General features: G+C 36.2%; 1 protein-coding gene across 1 annotated transcript in view; it reads right to left on the bottom strand.

The window, feature by feature from the left end:
- Nucleotides 1–21,338, bottom strand: part of alphaCOP (coatomer subunit alpha) — a 222,021-nt gene extending 200,683 nt beyond the window's left edge. Inside the window, exon 1 of the mRNA XM_090386490.1 lies at nt 21,058–21,338. Coding sequence (XP_090242616.1) covers nt 21,058–21,285 — 228 coding nt within the window. The 5' untranslated portion in view covers nt 21,286–21,338. The remainder of the gene's footprint in view (nt 1–21,057) is intronic.
- Between the last annotated feature and the right edge of the window lie 1,358 nt (nt 21,339–22,696).

The raw sequence follows: 22,696 nt of genomic DNA, 5'->3' as shown, positions 1-22,696 counted from the left end.
TTTTTTTGGACAGGTAGTTTAAACGAATAGGGAAGTTAAATTTTGAATCATAGAAAATTCCCAGATCCTTATGGTCGGTTAAGATAGGAATTATTTGTGCATTCAGTGAGGTGGTTATTGGAAAAAAGCTCTTTTTAAGGGTGACTGGATTTTGTGGAGTTCAGAGCGAGATTGAAGGATTTGAGGTACAAAGAAAACTCTTGGAGGGTGTTACAGATCAGCTCTTCAGTGCAGTTAGCTGATTGACTTGAGTCTGAGGTGGCAATGATTTTAACATCATCCACATAAAACATTATATGCTTATAGGTTAGTAGCAACGGTTGGAGGATTGCAGAGAACATTATTGCCAATAGCTTCCTGCCCTGGGGGATTCCAGATGAGCAAGTGGCACGATAGCATTTGTTTTTGAAGTTTGCTGTTAGGACCCTTTCTTTGAGGAGGTTGGCAAAGAGATTTAATAGCTTACCGTTGAAGAGGTAAAACCGTTCGAGGAGATTCAGGAGAGCGTGTGGAGACTGCATCGAACGCAGAGCTGATGTTAGTGTAAATTATGTTGATTTGACTTTTAGAATCAAGAGCTTTCAGAATTATTTGGTTTGTTGCAAGAAGGTTGGTCAATGTGGATCTTCCGATAATTCCGTAGTGAATCCGGTTATGATGTATTGGGAAGAGTTGCTTCCTCATTGTTGGTAGTATATATCTTTCTAGGAGTTTTAGTACAGAGGAGGAGATTGATATTGACCTGATATCTTTGTTGCTTTTGATGTTTTTACATTTCTGTAGTGGGAAAATTTTGTAGTGAACCCATTCTGGGGGGAAAAAAGTTGTTATTTATGGCCTGATTGAAAAAGAAGACCAGAAGGTCTAAAATGTAGACACTAGCTATTTTTATCATGAAGATCGGTATGTTGTCTTGCCCTGCAGTACCTTTAGAAGGGAGATTTTTAATTGCGTTTTTCATCATCTCTTTTGAGACAGAAATACTGCTTAATTTGTTGATGGACGGCATATATTCTTTAAATTCTGGGCAGGGATTTGTTTTGCTGTTGAAGCAAGTTATGTGTTCCAACTAGCAGTTGAAGTTGAAATATTATGGTAATGGATGGGATATTTTGGGGTATATTGTTGAGTTTTTCTTAATCCTAATAGTCGTGAATTGTCGGATTTCTTTCCTCTTTAGTTTGTTAAACTTATTACAATGAGCTAAGAAATTTAGATAGTCGGGTTCTGATGTATTGGGAAGTCCTATCCTATATCTTACAAAAAGGATCCTTCTGCTCCTGTGCTTATTATTGATGAAACTCAGATTTCTAGACAAGATCACATATCTCTAGTAGGGATTACTTTTACTTCCAATCTCTCTTGGCATAAGTATGTCACAAATATATCTTCCTCTACATCAAAAAAACTGGGCTTATATCTTACAAAAAGGATCCTTCTGCTCCTGTGCTTATCATTGATGACACTCAGATTTCTAGACAAGATCACATATCTCTATGTTGTTGTTATTTGGTTTTTAGGAGCATTAGCAACTAAGGCCATATTGCTCCGGGAATATGCGGTGGTCTTTCCGACCTTTCTGCATCCTCCGTATTTGGTGATGATGGGCTCGGACCCCGGTCTAATCAAGAAGCATGTGCTACGCACTGCTGCTGCTCCTTCCCACCTGGCTACAGAGGCATCCACATATCTTTAGTAGGGATTACTTTTACTTCTAATCTCTCTTGGCATAAGTATATTGCAAATATTTGCAATATACATAAAAATTGCTCTACATAAAAAAAACTGGGTTTTCTCTTTCTATTGCCATTACTTTTCTTCTAAACAACTATCCACTCTTTACAAATCCAAAATCTGCCTACCATGGAATATTCTTCCCACATCTTTAGCAGTTCCTCTATAACCTCTCTTAGGCTTCTAGACTCCATTCAAAAGAGGGTAGTTAGGTTAATTAATAACCCATCTCTTACAAATTCCCTACATGCTCTGTCTCATCAGCATTCTGTTTTTGCTGCATGCCTTTTCTACAGATACTTCCATGGGTACTGTTCTGAATTGGCTTTTGTAATTCCCCCCCCCACACCATTTTGAACATGTGCCACAACCAATCAAAATCCATTTACTGTCAAACTGCAAACTCACAAAACCAACTTTTCATGTTCCTCACTTATCCCTTCCATTTAATGGAACAAACTCCATTTATACATATATCCTGAAAATTCAATCTAAAGAAATTCAAATCTAACTTCAACAAGTATCTTCTTTCATCTTCACAACCCACATATGGTACTAACTATTACAGGTTCTAATAAATCTCATGTTTGGGGTTTTTATAAAAAAAAGGAGAAAAAAAAAAAAAAAAAACTTGCATTTAAAAACTGGAATTGCATTATTATGATTAATTTCCTATCCTATTATGAAATTATATGTTACCAGAATTTTGGAGGCAAAACTTTCCCAATAATGAAAAGGCATATGAATAAAGGAACAATTTTATCCTGGGAATTTTGATATTTTTGTAACTCAAGATAGAGCCATATATTCATTGTTGTATGAATAAAGGTTGGAGATTACTTGAATTTCTTTTAAAATTTCAACTGCAATTAAAATCTTTAGATATTTGGTTGCTATTAACCAATGAGAATTTTTCCCTTTTTTTTTTTACTAATTTTCTGTTAAGGTATTATTTTGAGACATGAATTTTCCTAGTCCACATTTCCCTGGGAATCACAATTGAAGTGTCAAAGAGCCATGGTTTCGACATGGCTCCACTATACAATAAAAACAACAATAACATCAGAATCAGAAATATATTGTAACTCGAATAGGACATTTTTTTTTTTTTTTTGGCATATTTTTCACATCATCTGGCAATATGAATATGATACAGAGAGGTAAAATAATTTTAAATCTAAAAAGTTAATCACACCTTTCAAATATGATTATATGCATACCTTTATAAATTGCATGCATTCATACCTTTCAGGTATGAATGTATGCAATTTATAAAGTATGAACCAGAGCTATAATCTCAATATGTTCTACACTGATATGAATATTTGTAAAAGAATCAAAAGTTTTGCAATTTTTTCATTAAATTAATTTTTAATTGTGTTAAATTGATTTTTAATTGTGTTCAATTGATATTTAATTATTTTTTACAGTAATGTAAGATTTTCGATTTTTTAATTGTTTTCATTTTAATTTCTGGACAGTATCATACAGAAGTGGTCTACGTATCATATTGAGGTAAACTTCTCTGATTCTTTTACAAGCAATTTATAAAGATATCACCAGTGGTGCAGTTTTGTGTGTAATTCAAATTACACGATAAAAATACCGAGTACAGCTGATAATTTAGTGAATGTTACTTGGGGGGAGGCTAATAAAAGTAGTCACTCTGAGTTAATACATTAATTTTTTTGATATTATTATATTAAATAATTTACATTCAAAAATTGAAACTAACTGACACACAAACTGCACAACAGTGGAATTCACATGCATATTAATTTGGGGTTCCATTTTGGGATGTGCAAAATGGAATTAGTGTCCTACCAAGTAATAAAAATATCAAATATTGATGTAATTAGATTTGCTTCATGTGCTTCAAAAATGTATGTAATACTAAGTTTTGCCAAGTAGTCTGCTGTATAAATAAATTTTATTTGTGCAAGCTAATCTGTTTATGCATATTATCAATGTAATCCTCTATGGAGCTCATTTTTTTTTGCCAGAATATAGAATATTAATCTTTTATTTCAGATGTTTGTCATTTATTTAAAATGTTATTTTTTCAAAACATCAGTCAACATTCTACTGAAGCAAGGTTCTGGACCTGTGTGTCTGACAAAAGGAAATCTACACTAAGTCCAGGTTATAGATGTTTCAAATACAGTAAACCTTCGCTAATCCAGAGTAATTGGGGGGGGAGGTCATCTGGATTACTGTTACTGTTGTTTGGTTTTTAGGAGCATTAGCAACTAAGGCCATATTGCTCCGGGATATGCGGTGGTCATTCCCTGACCTTTCCGCATCCTCCGTATTTGGTGGTGACGGTCTCGAACTCCGGTCTAATCAAGAAGCGTGTGCTACGCACTGCTGCTCCTTCCCGCCTAGCTACGGAGGCGCCCATCTGGATTAAGCTATAATCTAGATTAGTAAAGCAAAAGATAGCCCTAAAAGACCAAAAACAGAACACAAATAAATGGAAAATTTAATGTTATAGGTAATGCTGATGAAAATAAATTTAAAAATTATTACTGTAGAGCCTTTATTTAAAAACATTTTCTTTTTTTTTTAAATTTAGCAAAGAATAACATCACATAAAATGTCACACTTCAATAAATGTAAAAAAAAACCGACAGAACCACAAAACCCCCACATTTTCATTGATTATGGAAATGTGAGGTTTTCTGGTTCACAATACTGTAGTGCAAGTAAACCAAAATTATAAAAATTTATTATGGTGTGATAATAATTAGATTTCAGTACAGTACAGTATATGCTTTCAGTACAGTATAAGCATATTGCAAACACATCTCAGAAAACTTTCATTCTATTGTAATCTTAGCTCACCTCCATCACTACTTTTTTTTGTTGTCCACCCTACAGCTATATCAAAAGTAGAGTCAGGGCAAGGTATTTCTGATGCTATAGCATCTATTACAGTAAGATCATACATGATTCAGAACAATTTCAGGAGAGCATAGAACATGGTGCAGAGCTGAAAGTGGGAATGTGCTATCAATTGCCTAACAGTAATGAGCACAATGATAGTCTATATGAAACTTGATTGGGCATTGGAAGTGAGTGAGTTAAAATCTTATTACAGGAGATTTTAACTTGCAGCTCATTGATTGGAAATTATGGACCATCAATTTAAACTGTGAGAAACGTTTTCTGAATTAACTGATTACTGTTATCCATATCAACATGTCACAAAGAATAAAAGGAATAGCATTAGTAGAGGCATTTGATGCAAGAAAGCAAGCTTATGCAGCATCAGCCAAAAAAATAAATAAATAAATAAATAAAAAATAACCACTTCCACTTCACCCCTCTGTTCGTTCGAAATACCTGTCCAGCTGAGCCTTAAACTTATTTAGGCTATCAACTTCCACGACAAGGGATGGAAGTCTGTTCCACCTACCAACCACCCGCTGGCTAAAGGCAAATTTCCTCACGTCTATCCTACATCCGTCTTTCCTCAATTTGAATTTATGCCCTCTCAGGTGATTATTCTGAGCAAAAGGAAGAATCCTATCAGCATTGAGCATGCTCAAACCATTCAAGGCTTTATACACCTCTATCAGATCACCTCGCTGGTGCCTAGTCTCCAGTCACTGTAATTTGCAAAATTTAAGCCTTTCTTCGTAAGAGCACCCCTTTGTTCCATTCACTAATCTTGTTGCCCTTCTCTGTACTCGTTCCAGCATCTCTACATCCTTCTTGAAATGAGGCCTCCAGACCTGTATACAGTACTCTAGGTGTGGCCTGACCATTGCCTTATACAAGGGAATAATCACCTCCTCATCCCTGCTAGAAAAATTCCTATATATCATCGACAATTCACCATGAGCTACTCTTGCAGCCCGTCTGCACTGCTCAGAAAACTTCATATCTGCCTGCACAACCACCCCCAGGTCCCTTTCATTCTCTACCACTGTCAGTGTAGTATCACAGAGTTGATACGTTGCTCTGGGGTTGCTGTTTCCCATATGTAGTACTTTACATTTGTCAACGTTAAACTTCATTTGCCACCTCTCAGCCCATCTGCTCAACCTTTCCAGATCCTGTTACAGTAGCATAGTGTCAGTAGTGTCCTTGACAACCCTGCCAACCTTCGTATTGCCTGCAAACTTGGACATTAAGCTTGATATACCATCATCAATATCATTTATAAATACAGAAAACAATAATGGACCCAATACTGAACCCTGAGGGACTCGACTAATAACATTAGTCCACGATGAGCAGTGTCCATTGATTATCACTCTCTGTCTTCTCCCCCTCAACCACCCCTTTATCCATAGCAGCAATTTGCCTCCAATGACACACTGTTCCAATTTGTGCAGCAGTCTTCCATGTGCAACAGTATCAAATGCCTTTCTAAGATCCAAGTATATAACATCAAAGTTATTCCCTGCATCCAGTTCTTTTGTGACTGCATCATAGTATCCAATCAAATTGTTCAGGCAAGACTTCCCCTTAACAAAACCATGCTGTGCCCGAGCTATAACTGAAGTCTTGTCTAGATGATCCTGCAATGCTTCTTTAACCAGTGCCTCCAATAATTTTCCTGGAACAGAAGTTAAACTCACAGGTCTATAATTACTTGTGTTGCCCTTTGATCCTCCTTTTTGAATTGGGGTCACATTTGCACATCTCCAGTCCATGGGTACTTCCCCTGAGTCCAAGGAAGCTCTCATAATTATGGCTAAGGGTTTGCTTACTTCCTTTGCTGCCTCCTTTAATATAACTGGATAGATCCCATCCACCCCAGGTGGCTTTCTTGTATTTATCTTCAACAATTTCTCCTCCACTTTACTCTCAGTTATTACAAGATTCTCTAGCTTAGTGCCAGAGTTGAATACACCTCTTGCATTCCCCTCGCTGAATAACTCCTCATGTGTGAATGTCGATGCAAAATATTCTTTTAGTTTGTTAGCTACCTGAGCAGGATCATCAACAGTTGACCCATTGATATCAAGTGGACCAATCTGATTCATCCCCTTCCTTCTAGAGTTTACATAAATAAAGAACTCTTTGCTGTTTTTCTTTGCATCCCTTGCCAAAGAATTCTCGTAATCTGCCTTCGCCTGCCTAACCTCCTTTGTAACTTGGTTACAGATCAACTTGTATCTATCATAGGCTTCTGTGTCACGTGTTAATTTGTATGTATCCCATGCATTTTTCTTCTCTGCCATATGTCTCATTAGTTCATCTGACATCCACTTAGGCCTAAACCTTGAACAATATTTCTTAGTTGGTATGTAAAGCCTAGTAGCTTCCAATTTGAATGCTTCCCATTTTGTAGTAGCTTCCAATTTGAATGCTTCCCATTTTGAATTTGCTGTTGGTAACATCATCAGTTGGTCCCACTGTATAGAATTTAAATAGTGTCTCAGTCCATCGTAATCGCCTTTACGAAAGCAATAGCCCTTCCCTTTACCCCTAATGGTAGTTACCTCTTTGAGTAAATCCCACTTCAGCACACTGTGATCACTGCCACCTAGTGGTTCATTTACCTGCAGATTCTTAATGCATGAAGAATCACTACTGATAATCAAATCAAGAGTATTACTCCCTCTAGTTGTCTCCCGAACATGCTGATGTAGAAAACAATCATCCAATAAATCCACAAAAGCCTTGCTAGTGTGTGAGTGACCAGCTCCCAATATCTGGGAAATTAAAATCCCCCATTATAAGACTCTCTGATTTACTGGCCCACACTATTTCCCTGTACAGTTTCTTATTATACTCATCAGAGTCAAAAGGCCTATAGCACACTCCTACTCTCAATAGGAATATTCTTGATCTGGTTCATCACCAGTGAATCAGATATAACAAATATGATGGTACAGGAACCATTAGCAGTAACGATCACAGTTCCTAAAGTGAATAACGAATGAGATTTCAGTAAGTAAGAGTTTTAGTTTCAAGAACAAAGACTATTGTGGACTGAGAATATCCTTGAACCCAGACAAATTGAATGAAATATATAAAAACAAAGCACTGTGGAACTAAGGGGTACTTTCAGGACAGTCACTACATAAGCCACTAGTGAATTCATCTCATTCAGGAAGTATTACACAAGGAAGATGGGTAAAAGATGGATAAAAAATAAATTAGTGGATTTGATAGAGCAAATAAAAGTAGGATAGGACAATTATTGGCAGCAGATTAAATTGTTATAACAATTAGTTGATTAGAAACAAGGCCACAGAGAAGGTTAAGCAGGCAAAGTCTTAAGTATGAAAAATCGTTAGCCATGAGAGCCAAGAATGGGGAGGAACAGAAGCTCTGTTCAATGTAAATGGCAGAATCATAGTTATTCCAGCTGATGTCACTGATGAACTGAATACATACTTTGTATCAATCTTTATAGTAGGAAGTCCTTTTTAGGATGGAGGATACCATGTTAGCATGGTATCTCCACAGACAGACAGACAGACAGACAGACAGAGAGAGTGAGAGAGAGAGATCAAATTTATTCTTTGTATCCAAAGGAAATGGATGCAAAGAATAATTTTGATATCATATATTTGGATCTTAAAAAGGCTTTTGATACTGTTGAACATCGAAGACTGCTGCACAAATTGGAGCAGTGTGTGGCACTGGAAGCAAATTGCTGCTATGAATAAAGGGGTGGTTGAGTGAGAGAAGAAAGAGTGATAATCAATGGACACTGCTCTTCGTGGACTAATGTTATTAGTGAAGTCCCCCAGGGTTCAGTGTTGGATCCTTTGTTGTTTTCTGTATTTATTAATGACATTGATGATGGTATATCAGGCTTAATGCCCAAGTTTGCAGACGATACATAGGTCAGCAGGGTTGTTAATGACAGTACGCTGCTGCAACAGGATCTAGAAAAGTTGAGCAGGTAGGCTGAGAGGTGGCAACTGAAGTTTAACATTGACAAATGTAAAGTACTGCATATAGGAAGCAGTAACCATAGAGTAACGTATCAGTTCTGTGGTACTACACTGACAGTTGTAGAGAGTGAAAAGGACCTGGGGTAAATGTGCAGGCAGATATGAAGTTTTCTGAGCAGTGCAGACGGTCTGCAAGAGTAGCTCGTGGTGTCTTGTCGATGATATACAGGAATTTTTCTAGCAAGGATAAGGAGGTGATTATCCCCTTGTATAAGGCAATGGTCAGACCACACCTTGAGTACTGTATACAGGTCTGGAGGCCTCATTTCAAGAAGGGTGTAGAGCTGTTGGAATGACTACAGAGAAGGGCAACAAGATTAGTGAATGGAACAAAGGGTTGCTCTTATGAAGAAAGGCTTAAGTTTTGCAAATTACAGTGCCTGGAGACTAGGCACTGGCGAGGTGATCTGATTGAGGTGTATAAAGCCTTGAATGGTTTGAGCATGCTCGATGCTGATGGGATTCTTCTTTTGCTCAGAATAATTGCCTGAGAGGGCATAAATTCAAATAGAGGAAAGATTTTTTTGATTTTTTTTTTGATTTGGTAGTTGTTGGCGCATCGGCTTCTGTGGCCATATTGCACCTCCCAAGGTTTTTGCAGTACTTTGATCCAAGCCCGAGGCGGGAATCGAACCCGCGACCTTTGGGTTGCCGGGCAGGTACTTTACCCACTCGGCTAGCCCGGTTGGCTTTGAGGAAAGACAGTTGTAGGATAGATGTGTGGAAATTTGCCTTTAGCCAGCGTGTAGTTGGTTGGTGGAACAGACCTCCATCCTTATTGTGGAGGTTGATAGCCTAAATAAATTTAAGGCTCAGATGGACAGATATTTTGAACGAACGGAGGGGTGAAGTGCAAGGGTTTTTTTTTTTTTTTGGCTGATGCTGCATAAGCTTGCTTTCTTGCATTATATGCCTCTACTAATGCTATTGCAGCAGTGTACTGTCATTAACAACTCTGCTGACCTTCGTATCATCTGCAAACTTGGACATTAAGCCTGATATACCATAATCAGTATCATTAATAAATACAGAAAACAACAATGGACCCAAAACTGAACCCTGCGGGACTTCACTAATAACATTAGTCAAGAAGAACAGTGTCCATTGATTACCATTGTCTGTCTTCTCCCACTCAACCATCCCTTTATCCATAGCAGCAATTTACCTCCAATGCCACACTGCTCCAACTTGTGCAGCAGTCTTCCATGTGCAACAGTATCAAAAGCTTTTCTAAGATCCAAATATATGATATCGAAGTTATTCCCTGCATCCAGTTGCTTTGTGACCACATCATAGTATCCAATCAAATTGGTCAGACAAGACTTCCCCCTTAACAAACCCATGCTGTGTCTGAACTATAACTGAATGCTTGTCTAGATGAACTTGCAGTGCTTCTTTAACCAGTGCCTCCATTAATTTCCCTGGAAAAGAAGTTAAACTAACCGGTCTGTAATTACTTGTGTCAGCCTTTGATCCTCCTTTGTGAATTGGGGTCACATTTGCACATCTCCAGTCTATGGGTACCTCCCCTGAGTCCAAGGAAGCTCTCATAATTATGGCTAAGGGGTTACTTACAAAGGGTACTAGGAAAGTTTTGCAATATGACGCAACAATGAATCACAGGAAGCTGCTTGTTGCTGCATGTTGAGACATGTTCATACGTGCATAGTAGACGCGCGCCAAGTCGATGGGCTCAGTTATTCATTAGTAGTGAGAGTGTAAAGTGCTTGCGATGGCATCGTGGTCACGAAATGAGATAAGGACAGTTTTGCGGTATAATTTCGTGCGTGGTTTAACCATAGACCAGTGCTTAGAAGAAATGACTCTTGCACTAGATGATGATTGTCCACATCGTACAACGATATTCAGGTGGTATAGAGAATTCCAAAGGGGAAATTTCACTCTGGAGGATTCTGAGAGGCCGGGAAGGCCACGAACGTCAGTTACGGAGGAAAACGTTACTGCTGTGAGGAAAATGCTTGACGAAAACAGGCGAGTGACCTAGCAACAGATAGAGGATACTTTGGGCCTAAATGCACCAGCAATTCGTTCGATTCTGCAAGATCATTTGCACATGAAGAAACTTTGTTCTCTCTGAGTGTCGCATCAACTGACTGAAGAGCAGATGACACGACGTGTGACTTGGTGCCGGGAGATGTTAAAAAAGTTTGATAAGGGACAATCTCGGTATGTGAACAACATCGTGACAGGTGACGAGACTTGGCTGTACTATTACGATCTGCCGACCAAGGCTCAAAACAAAGTTTGGCTCTTTGATGATGACGACACACCCATAATTGTCAGAAAATCCCGATCTGTAAAGAAGAAAATGATAGCTGTATTTTTCAAATCGAGTGGAATTGTGGAACGTGTCGTTTTGGACACGCAGAAGACAGTCACAGCTAAGTGGTATACTGAACAATGCCTGCCTAAAGTCATTGGATCTATGAAGAACCTGCGGCCAAAGTCAAGAATTGACACCTGGTACCTCCATCACGAAAATGCTCCAGCTCACCGCGCCAAAGCCTGCACCGAATATTTGACCACGACAGAACTGAAACTTCTCGAGCACCCTCCCTACAGTTCAGACCTTGCTCCCTGCAACTCTGCACTGTTCCCGCATGTGAAAATGAAGCTAAAAGGGAGGCGGTTTTCCAGTGATGAGGACCTTCTACGGGCTTGGGACAACGAGTGTGCTTTACTCCCTAGTGAAACTTGGCAGAACTGGTTTAAAGATTGGTTTCGGAGGATGGAGAGGTGTATTGAATGTAGAGGAAATTACTTTGAAAAAATTAAATAAACAAAGCTGTATTGCAAAACTTTCCTAGTACCCTTTGTACTTCCTTTGCTGCCTCCTTTAATATAACTGGATAGAGCCCATCCACCGCAGGTGGCTTTCTTATGCTTATCTTCAACAATTTCTCCCCCACTTGGCTCTCAGTTATTACAAAATCATCTAGCTCACTGCAAGAGTTTAATTCACCTCTGGCATTCCCTTCCCTCATGTGTGAATGTAGATGCAAAATACTCATTTAGTTTGTTAGCTACCTGAGCAGGATCATCAACATTTGAACCATCGTTATTGAGTAGACCAATCAGATTCATCCCCTTCCTCCTAGAGTTTACATAAGTAAAGAACTCTTTGCTGCTTTGAGTTGAGATGCACAATAAAAAATTGAAGTTTAGCATTTAACCACCTGATGAAAAATATCAGCTGACATGACAGACTGAAGGATGAAATTAGAGATGAAGAAACAGACTGAGAAGCAGAGAAAATGTCAGGAAGAACATAAATGGCAATATTCCATACAATGTTCAGACTATGAATGAGAGTCACACTTCATAAACCAAAAGGCAGTTAGGATGCAGAGTAAAGCTTTGTACAATGGATGTACAATGTAAAGTACTATATATGGGAAACAGCAACCCCAGAGAAACGTATCAACTCTGTGGTACTACGATGACAGTGGTAGAGAATGAAAGGGACCTGGGGGTGGTTGTGCAGGCAGATATGAAGTTCTCTGTGCAGTGCAGACGGGCTGCAAGAGTAGTTCATGGTGTATTGTCAATGATATATACGAATTTTTCTAGCAGGGATAAGGAGGTGATTATTCCCTTGTATAAGGCAATGATCAGGCCACACCTAGAGTACTGTATACAGGCCTGGAGGCCTCATTTCAAGAAGGATGTAGAGCTGCTGGAACGTGTACAGAGAAGGGCAACAAGATTAGTGAATGGAACAAAGGGGTGCTCTTACAAAGAAAGGCTTAAGTTTTGCGAATTACAGTGTCTGGAGACTAGGCACCAGCGAGGTGATCTGATAGAGGTGTACAAAGCCTTGAATGGTTTGAGCATGCTCAATGCTGATGGGATTCTTCCTCTTGCTCAGAATAATCACCTGAGAGGGCATAAATTCAAATTGAGGAAAGACAGATGTAGGATAGATGTGCGGAAATTTGCCTTTAGCCAGCGGGTGGTTGGTAGGTGGAACAGACTTCCATCCCTTGTCGTGGAAGTTGATAGCCTAAATAAGTTTAAGGCTCAGCTGGACAGGTATTTCGATGAACAGAGGGGTGAAGTGGTTATTTTTTATTTATTTATTTTACTTTATTTTTTTTTTTTTTTGGCTGATGCTGCATAAGCTTGCTTTCTTGCATCAAATGCCTCTACTAATGCTAATGCTAATGGATGAGGAAGAGAAGCTTAGAATCCAAGTGTATGCATAAAAATTTAATATGGCTTAAGAGCAGAAATTAGTTTAGATCAGATTCCAGTTTGTAGGAAACATGAGTTAATAAAAGAAGAAAATGGTAGTATTGGGTCTTTGAGTGATTGATATGCAAGCAAAAAATTCAATATACCCAAGGGAGTCATCAATGTTTGTGAGCAATACACAACAGAATAAGAAAAAAGCTGACATCACTGGAGAGAGAGAGAGAGAGAGAGAGAGAGGGGGAAGGTGGAATCAGCAAAGCCAGAAAAATGTCACCAGCATAAGAGCTGAGGCTGGAATACACACACACAGTGAAATATGGCCTTACATTCAGATGAACTATAAATAATAACAGCCAATAACGATTGTGCTACTTCAGCCTGGGCCAATAATATTTTAGTCCAGCCTGATGAGCCTTCCAACCACGAACAGAGAAATCCAAATGTAGCTGTCAGAACATTTATAAACATGACTTAAAAAATAATAAATAAAAGACAATTAAGTTTAAAAGAAATAATAAATAGTAATCTTCAGTAACTCTCACATTCATGTGATAGGTAGTATACACCAATGCAAAAAAAGAAGAGCCTACAATTTGGGAGAAGAGATCAATTTGGTGATGTTGCACACTGAAATGGCACTAGTTTTTGTGGTGCCTGAGGCAAAACCTTGCCATGGCACCTAATTCATATCTTAATACACATATATATGCAGTAGTGCATCTAGCAGCACCTATTTTAGGCGAAGTCTGTGACAAGTGCCTCACTTGCACACCTCTAGTGCTGAGCCTGGTTGCACAATATGACTCATACTGCAATTCCACTCTCTTGGTTAATATAATTAAACACGCCACTTATTGCAATTATAAGAATGTAATTTCTCTTCATTAATGAAAGAAACCATAAAATCAGATTAATATGAACAGAATGGATGAGAACCATAAGAAGAGAAATTGAGAAGTTTCAATAAATTAATCATGTAATGATAATAAAGAAATATAAAATAATCAAAAAATTGTGCTACCATAAAACTTAAAAATACAAATGTGAAAGATACACAATAATAAATTCCGTTTATTAGCTATTAGTCAGGAGTCCAAGCAACATAAAGACAAACAGATCAATGGTCGTAGGTTTGTACAGAAGCATACTGATTACGTTAGAATCATAAAAGCATCCCCCAGCACAACCAATGAAACAGCTATAGGGGCACACAAGATAACAGAAAATAATCTTAATTAACTAATAATAAGTATAATAATAATAATAGTTAATTAATACAATACAATACAATTTTATTTATCAAGAGAATTCGTTTACAATAAATGAACTTGTTAAGAAAAGTAAATTTCTTGACAAGTTGTAATTCTTCCTTTACAACAGTTTTGTACAAATTTGTTATCTTACAGAAAAGACTATGAAGTCACTACACATAGTATATTCCACACTGTAAACAGAGGTAGTAGTTTATCTGCATATCAGTTCTAATCTACTGTCATTGAGTATCAAGAATTTTCTTATTAGGAATTTTAATTTGGAGATGGGGTAACTTCTCCTGAGCCTGAAATCAATGCTAGCCAACAAGTTGTTTATTATATTCATTGTGTGCCTATCTCCAAATCTATTTAGTATCCTAGGGTGAGGCAAAGTAATTACTTTTGGGTTCCTTAAATTTTGTGAGACATTTCTTTGCAGATCCGACTCTTCAAAAATAGTGTTAAGATTTTTTAAGAATAGATTTAACCTCAGTTTTTGAACTAGATACAGTATTTTATGTTTCAACAAAAATTGCCTTCTCTTGTTCAGGTCATTCCAAGAGTTTGTCCCCATTAAAAGTTTCAGAATCCTATTCATTAAAGTTGTTTATTGCCCTTATTTCTGTTTTATTGGCCCGTGCCCATATATTTACTAAATAATTGAGTTGGGAGTCCACTAATGCATAAAATAAGGTAACTTTTGTTCTAAGATTTAACTTATTCTTAATGTAGTAGAAAAAGTACACATAAAATCTCATTTTTTTGTACAAGTTTGTTATATGCATTGCCCAACTTAGACTGTAGTCAATCCATAACCCAAGGTAACAATGATTTGAAACTTCTTCCAGTCAGACATTTGCAATTCTTGAAATTCTGATCATGTTTGTGCAATTTGATAGAGGGTTGAATGTCCAAGGTTTGATGAGGAGGTCTTATTACCAAAAATTTTGTTTTTTCAAAGCTGAGTGCTAATTTATTATCGTGCAACCAAGTTTGTAAATGTATTGCATCCTGTTGTAAATCATTCTCCATTTTTGTTAGGTTCTTTCCTATTGTATATAAGATTATATCATCTGCATAAATTTTTATAAAGGAGTTCTTAATTACTTCGAATATGTCATTTATATAGATGTTGAACATGATTGGCCCAGCATGAGAGCCCTGAGGTACTCCTCTCTTTACATTATAAGATTTTCCCTTTGTATTTTCTACTTCTACTGTTATTTTTCTCTTGGTTAAATAATTTGCTAGGAGTTGATTAAGTCTTCCTCTTATACCATATTTCAGTAATTTCTGTTGCAATATTGGGATATCAATTAGGTCATATGCTTTGGTCAAATCTATAAATAAAATCAATATGAAGTTATTGTTGTTTAAATGTAAGTTTAGAGAGTCTACTAAGTTCTCTAATAATGTCTGTGTGCTCTTGCCCTTCTGATATGAGAATAGAGAGTTGTTTAACAGTCCATATTGATGTATATATTTGCTTATATGGGAAAATATATAATTTTCTATTATCTTATTTAAAATTGACTGTATTGTTATTGGTCTGTAATTGCAAAAGTCATCAGGTGGTCCCTTTTTATATATAGGAATTATCTTAAATGAGAGTAAATTTGTAGGATAGCTTCCCGACGCTAACATCCATGCTCAGCTCTACCAAGAGAATTGAGAACTGTTCTTTGTTTCTCTTTACCTCGGTTACTGTAATACAGTAGTAGTAGTAGTAGTAGTAGTGGCACATGATGCAAGAAAGCAAGTGTAGAAAGCAAGAAAGCAGTCCAGTCCGTAAGATTTCTTGTTCTTTAATTGTTCTATAATTTTAAGAATCTCAGTATAATGTGGAGCTAAGACTACACAAGAGTTCATTATCTGAGGAAGCCTATCTTGTTGAGTAAAGGAATCTTGGCAATAATGTATTAAATATCTGTTGAGATCTAATACAGCTTTGGCAAACCTATTTGCAGCCTCATATTGTTTGTTTGCACCAGAAATCTGTTCTACTAGTGTTTTAATTTGGTTTCCCCTTGACTTTTTCTTCCTTGTACTTAACATGTTATTTATAATGCTCCATTTATTCTTTTGTGTTATCTGCGTATCCATGAAAAGATGATTGTAATAAGTGTTTTTTTGCTTTTTTTATCATACCTGTCACTTTATTTCTGAGTGTTTTATAATTGTGATAATGTTCTTTCTTTGATGGACAATTTCTATACTGCCTGAAATATTTATCCCTTTGTACCATTAGTTCTTCTATTTCTTTAGTCATCCAAGGTTTCCTAAGCTTAATCGTGCTACTCCCAGTGTTTGTGTTGTTGGCTGTGTGATTAACTTTTCTCTCTGTATTAAACCTTGAATTGTTTATAATTTGTATTATCTTATTTCAAAATACATTTACATTTGTTGTGCAAGATGCTTGCCCTTGTATTAACATGTTTTCTATGTTCTGTTTCAGTTTACCTGTTGATAAATAATTTTTCTTCGTAGCATTTGTTAATTTTATATCTTCATATGGACGTTGTTTTGAATACATATCTACTATTAGTATACATGTTCTGTGATCTGAAAGTTGATTTAATAGTATGTAAGAATTAAAAAAAATAAAAAAATTAAAGTGCAGCCATTATCAACCCACTGCAGGATGGAAGCCTCCTCAACAATTCATGCTGAGGGAAATGGACCATAATCTGCCACGCTGGTCCAGTGCGGGTTGGCAGATCGACCGTAATCAGCAGTCAGGGGCTTGAACCCCAGTCTACTCAAAGAGCGTGTGCTACTGCACTCCCGCTCCTGACCACTTGGCTACTGACGCTATTCATGTGTAAGAATTAGCATACTTCAACTTGATATTTGTAATTAGGTGGTCCAAACAAGAGCTGACTGTTCTATTACCCTCCATCCTTTGTTGCCTAGTTATTCCAAATAAGGTATGTTCAAATCCATAATTGTTAGTAAATTAATAGGTTAGTAAATTAATATTAAAATCTCCTACTAGTATGGTCTTATCTGTTTGTATGTCGTCCCATTGCAAAATAATGTTTTCTAATTCTATTAGGAAGCTGTTTATTGAATCTGATGGTGGCCTATAAAAAGCACAAATCATGAATGTGTTTTCTGGGTCTTCTCCTAATAATTTGACACAGCAGTTTTCACAAGACTGAGTTAAGTGGTAAACCTGTATTGCCCTAAAGCATGTTCTATAGTATATTATTATTCCTCCACCCCTTCTCAACTCTTTCAATATATAGACCTTATCATAATCTTGTATGTATCACTTTTTATGTTAACCTCTGTTAAAACTATACATGAGATATATTCTTTCATTGCATTTATATATTGCAAGAAGTTAAACCAATTTTTTCTTAGTGACCTGATATTTAGAGCTACCATAAAGAACTGTTTTTTATCAATTATAAGAGCTTGAATATTTTGATTATTTATAAAATGTAAAGGTGAATTGAAAATCTGTGATTCCTCAAAAAGCATACCTGATGTCTTAATTTTACCTTAAATCTAGATTTCTGGAAATTTCAATTATTCACAATAAAAGAGTATTTTATAAACTGCAAATCCTTTGAACTCTGAATCCTAATGGCTCTTGAAGATTCATTCTTCTTCTCATAAATTTTGCCATGTTTTAGCAATAAAAATTTGTAACTGTGAGTTCTTATTAACTGCTTTGTTTCCCAAAATAATTGCTTGAGGTGGGCTGTTAAGTGGTCATTTATGTAGATTGGGATATTGCTATTGTTCTGATATATATCTTTTGCTGTTAGTCGGATCTCCTTTGCCTTTCTCATCCATTTTTCCTTTGCCATATGGTTTGAAAACTTCACAATTAGTGTTGGCTTGTCATTTGTTTTCTTATTGTTTGGTATGTAATAGTGTTCTATTTCTTTGTTGTGCTGTAGTTTCAATGCAAGTCCTAGCTGCTGTATAACAAGCTCTAGATCTTGGCCTGCTAATCCAGTTAATCCTACTATTTCTACGTTATTCGCTAACAACTGCTGCTCTCTCGAGTCTATCCTTAAGTTAAGCAAGTTGGAATTTTCCTCATTTTGCTTGAATGAAGCTTCCAGCTCCACAATTCTTTTGCCGATTGCTGTGTTGGAGTCCTGTAGTTTGCTTATGCTTTTTTGTATTCTGTCAAAGGAATCTGAGACAAATGAAATTGATTTCTTGATATCTTCTACTTCTGTCTTCAGGTCTTCCATTTGCTTCTTTATTGGTACTATCTCTATTAGTAAATCCAGCAAATGGATTTTACTGGATAGCTTTCTCAGTACATCTTCCATATTAAGGGTGTTCGCCTGCTTTTGTGTAGCTTCTAAGTCTTCGTTCACTTCTTTCGGTGAATGCAGCAAGTCGTGAAATTCTTCTGCCGAGTAGGAAATTTCACTTCTTTCTTCCCTCTCTTCTTTCCTGCACAATATACACCTCCACTGCTGTTTCTTTTGTTTCACCATTCCTTTATAGGTTGCTTCTTTCAATGAGCATCTGTAATGATACCCATTGTTGCAGCCATGACATACCACTTTTTGCATGTGCAGCGGTAGGTTGCACTTTTTGCATATATTTTGATTCATTTTTGCAAAACTTTGGAGTAGTCAATACAAGACGTTTCAGATAAAGCACTTGCACGAAATAAATAACAAAAGAATGAATTTAACAACTTACAACTAGCAAAAATTTCCAATTTTCTCTTGCAGCGTTGATACAGTAGACATGCTAACACTAGCCCTCTAGCGGGAATAATAATAAGTATAATAATAATAATAATAGTTAATAAGTATAATAATAAACTAATAGTAGTAATGGAGGCATGTGATGCAAGAAAACAAGCGTATGAGCTTATGTAGCATCAGCCAAAAAATATATATAAATAAAATAAAAAAATAATAATAATAGCAATAATACAGTAAATAATAATGAAATGAGATAACTAACACAGAATTCTCAAGATACTTAAAAATCAGTTTAAACATTGTTAATAAATTAAATGGAATTAAAGATAAATTAAATCAGAAAGACATAATATGCAAAAGGTAAGTGGCTAAACCAATGTCTAAACTGTAAAGTCTGGGTGGAAGGAGATAAAAGATGCAACATGATGGTTATTTTTTGTTTAGTTGAGATTCGTTAGTATTAGTTTAGCAGCCTGGGATAGAAGAGTTTTGTTCTGAACTATTAAGACAGTCTAAATTCAATCAGTTGGCAAAAAAAAAAAAGTATTGAAGGGAAAGTGCTACTGTTAATAAACATTTATTAACAGTAGGTCTGGTTAATAAAGGGGGAAGGGTAGGTTTAGATCTTGAAGACCTAGGAATTTTCCATGCCATGAATTCCCAAATTTCTGGGCAATCAATGACAGAGTGATACAATTTAGCAAAGAATGAGAGATTGTTGTACCAAATTGAAAGAGAAAAATCAGAACAGTTAAGATAGTCAATCATGAAAGCCTAAGAAGAAACATGTTCGTAGTGGATCTTAAAAAATGTCCATTTGAGAAACCAGTATTCGAGATAAGAGATATATATTTTTTAATTTGCATTAGCGACCCCCAACACAAACAGGAGAAGCATAAAAAAATTTTAGCTTGATCATTTTGAAGACCTGGATTGTTGTAGGTTTTATCTTGCTGACCAGATGGCTCTTGAGTTATTTCGACAGGTAATTTAAATGAGTGGAAAAGTTGAATTTGGAGTCATAGAAAATTCCAAGATCCTTATGGTCAGTTACAAGAGGAATGGTTTGAGAATTGAGAAAGACACTGATAGAAAAAATGTTCTTGCTAAGGTAAAATTGAGACTAGATTTTGAGGGGTTGGGGGAAAGATTAAAAAGAGTTACGGTATGAAGAGAATTCTTTGAGAGTATTACAGATAAGATCTTGTGTAACGATGGATGATTGAGCTGAATTTGCAGTGGCAATGATTTTAACATCATCTGCATAAGAAATTAAATGATTATCAGTTAGTAAAAAAAAAAGGTTTGCACAGGATCGCTGAGAAAATTGTTGCTGATAGTGTCCAGCACTGAAGGCTTCCAGAAGAGCATACAAAGTGATAAGATGTATTATGGAAGTTTGTGACAGGAACCCTTTCATTCAGGATGTTGGCAAAGAATTTTAATAGATTTCCATTAATTAGGTAAAACTGTTCAAGGAGATTCAGCAGAGTTTGAGACCATATCAAACACAAAACTAATATCAGTGAAAAGAATGAAAGCTTCCTTCTGTTTCTAGCCAAATGCTATTTCATAAACCAGTGGTTTTCAACCTTTAAATAACCGCACCCCTAAGTAATTTATTTTATTTTGCGGCACCCCTACTCAAATCTACTCAATTTTCTGTCTGTTAGATCCGATTCTCTCTCTGTATGTGTCTGTGTGTGTATATATATATATATATAAAATATTAAAAATATATATATGTTATATGATAGTTATTACAGTAATATAATTATAAAAATTACATTTCATAATATAAATTATATATATACAGTATATAATAATTTTATTCTTTATATAGAGGTACTAAGTAAACATCAATTATAGATCACCACAAAATTAAAAAGATACTGTACACCTTTTTATAATGAAATAAACATATAAATTTAAAAAAATAATAAGCTTAAGTAACTTAAACCCAAAGTAAGAGGCACCCCTGGAATGTTTGAAAACCACTGTCATAAACCTTCAATAAATCCTATCAAGTAAAAAAAAATTGAAGGATGTTTACTATTAACAGTAACCTCAGTTCAGAAAATAATGTTTGATATTCAAATTTTTGCCCATGCAAAAATTTAACACTCCGTGTAACTACGATACGCACTCCTAGTTATGAAGAGAAGAAAAAAAAACAATATGACTCTATTTGTGCTTTTCTACAATAAATATACATCACATTTTAACCTAAAAGATGAAAATGCAAACCTTTATTTTATAATCATCTCCCCCAGAAACAAATAAAGGTTGTTGATTGTGAAAGCAAATTCCTCGCACAGGACCATCGTGTTCATCGAATTTGTCCAAAAGGGTGCACATTCGGTAATCCCATAACTGTATTATACCATTATGTAGACTAGCCAAAACCCACGGTCTCTTCGAGTGGAAACTCAAACCTTTTACTCTGGCAGATTTCGTTTCAAATTTTGTTAACATCGTGAAACATAGAAATGACAGACAGTCAAACACTACAACTCAACTCCGTCCAACGTGGCTACGTACTCGAATAGGTGGCGACATCTCAAAATCGAATAACCTCAACAAGAGAATTTAAAAAAAAAAAAAAAAAAAGATAGACCATAGGCTTATTACACTAATATTCCCACATTTAGTATGAATAATATTCCGTTTTGCTACCAGTCAGAAATAGAAAGCTGAGCTGTGTCAGTGAAAAGAGAGCTAAAGAAAGCTTCAATCAAGAGATTGGACAAAGCGCGATCCAGAGTAGAAACGAATTATAGACTCGAAATACCACAGACAATGACAAGCAAAGCAGACCCTGAGACAGATTTGGAGCAGTTATAGGGTCCTACATAGAAACTTTTACACAGTGATTAATGTTTTCAATTAATCCTTTATTAATGTTTTTATTGTAACATTAAAAACATTAATAAAGTAAATATACCTCACAACATTATTATTTAGTGAAAAGAGAAAATTACAGTGAGAAAGGATACAATGCAATTTTATTGTTTTTGGCCTCATTGAGCTTCATTTGAATCTCAATCAGGCCAAAATAAAACGCAATGAGGTTTTCTGAGATTTATTGTGAATTAAAGAGGCAGTGTCTTTAATTCACACGAGTTAACAAAAAATATCATGTTAAATAACAATGTTTGTCAGTCAATTGCAGCCTTGTTCCTTTAGGTCTACAGGATTTTCTGGGAATTTTCCCATGCTAGAAACTCCCAAATTTCTGGTCAATGATTGTAACATTTATATAATTTGCAATAAAAGTGATAGACTGTTCTACCAAATCAAAAAAAAAAAAAAAAAAAAAAACACAAGCAATTTCACTATACTGTACAGTAATTGATGTAGTTGCCTCGGAAAGATTACGATCTTTCTTAGTCAAGTCTTGACTACTACATACAGGTCAGGTGGCCTCATTTTAGGAAGGATGAAGCTTTGCTTGAGGGTGTACAGAGAAGGGCAACAAAATTGGTGAGGGGAACCGAAGGGGTACTCTTACCCAGTGGCGGATTACCCATTAAGGCAATGAGGCACGTGCCTAGGGGCCCCAGGCTTTGGGGCCCCCAAGCCAAGACATTTTCCTATAGTGTTTTAAAATAGATTGTTTTCAGTAAACGTCATAAAAATCTTGATTAATTTAAGCGAAAATTTTTAAGCAAAAAATTCAAAAGTACAAAAGTTCATTTATTTGCCACCTAACTTTTATTTTTTTTTATTATTTTTTTGGGGGCCCCCAAATATAATTTGCCTAGGGCCCCCAACTGTCCTTAATCCGCCACTGCTCTTACCGAGAGAGAATTAAGTTCTGCAAATTGCAGCGGCTGGAGACTAGCCACCCGCTGCCAGAAACATTGAAGACTGCTGCACAAATTGG

This window comes from Mastigoproctus giganteus, chromosome 12 (assembly GCF_048544385.1).
Source record: "Mastigoproctus giganteus isolate SK-2022 chromosome 12, ASM4854438v1, whole genome shotgun sequence".
NCBI classification, from domain to species: Eukaryota; Metazoa; Arthropoda; class Arachnida; order Uropygi; family Thelyphonidae; genus Mastigoproctus; species Mastigoproctus giganteus.
This window is presented reverse-complemented; position numbering and strand designations above follow the sequence as displayed.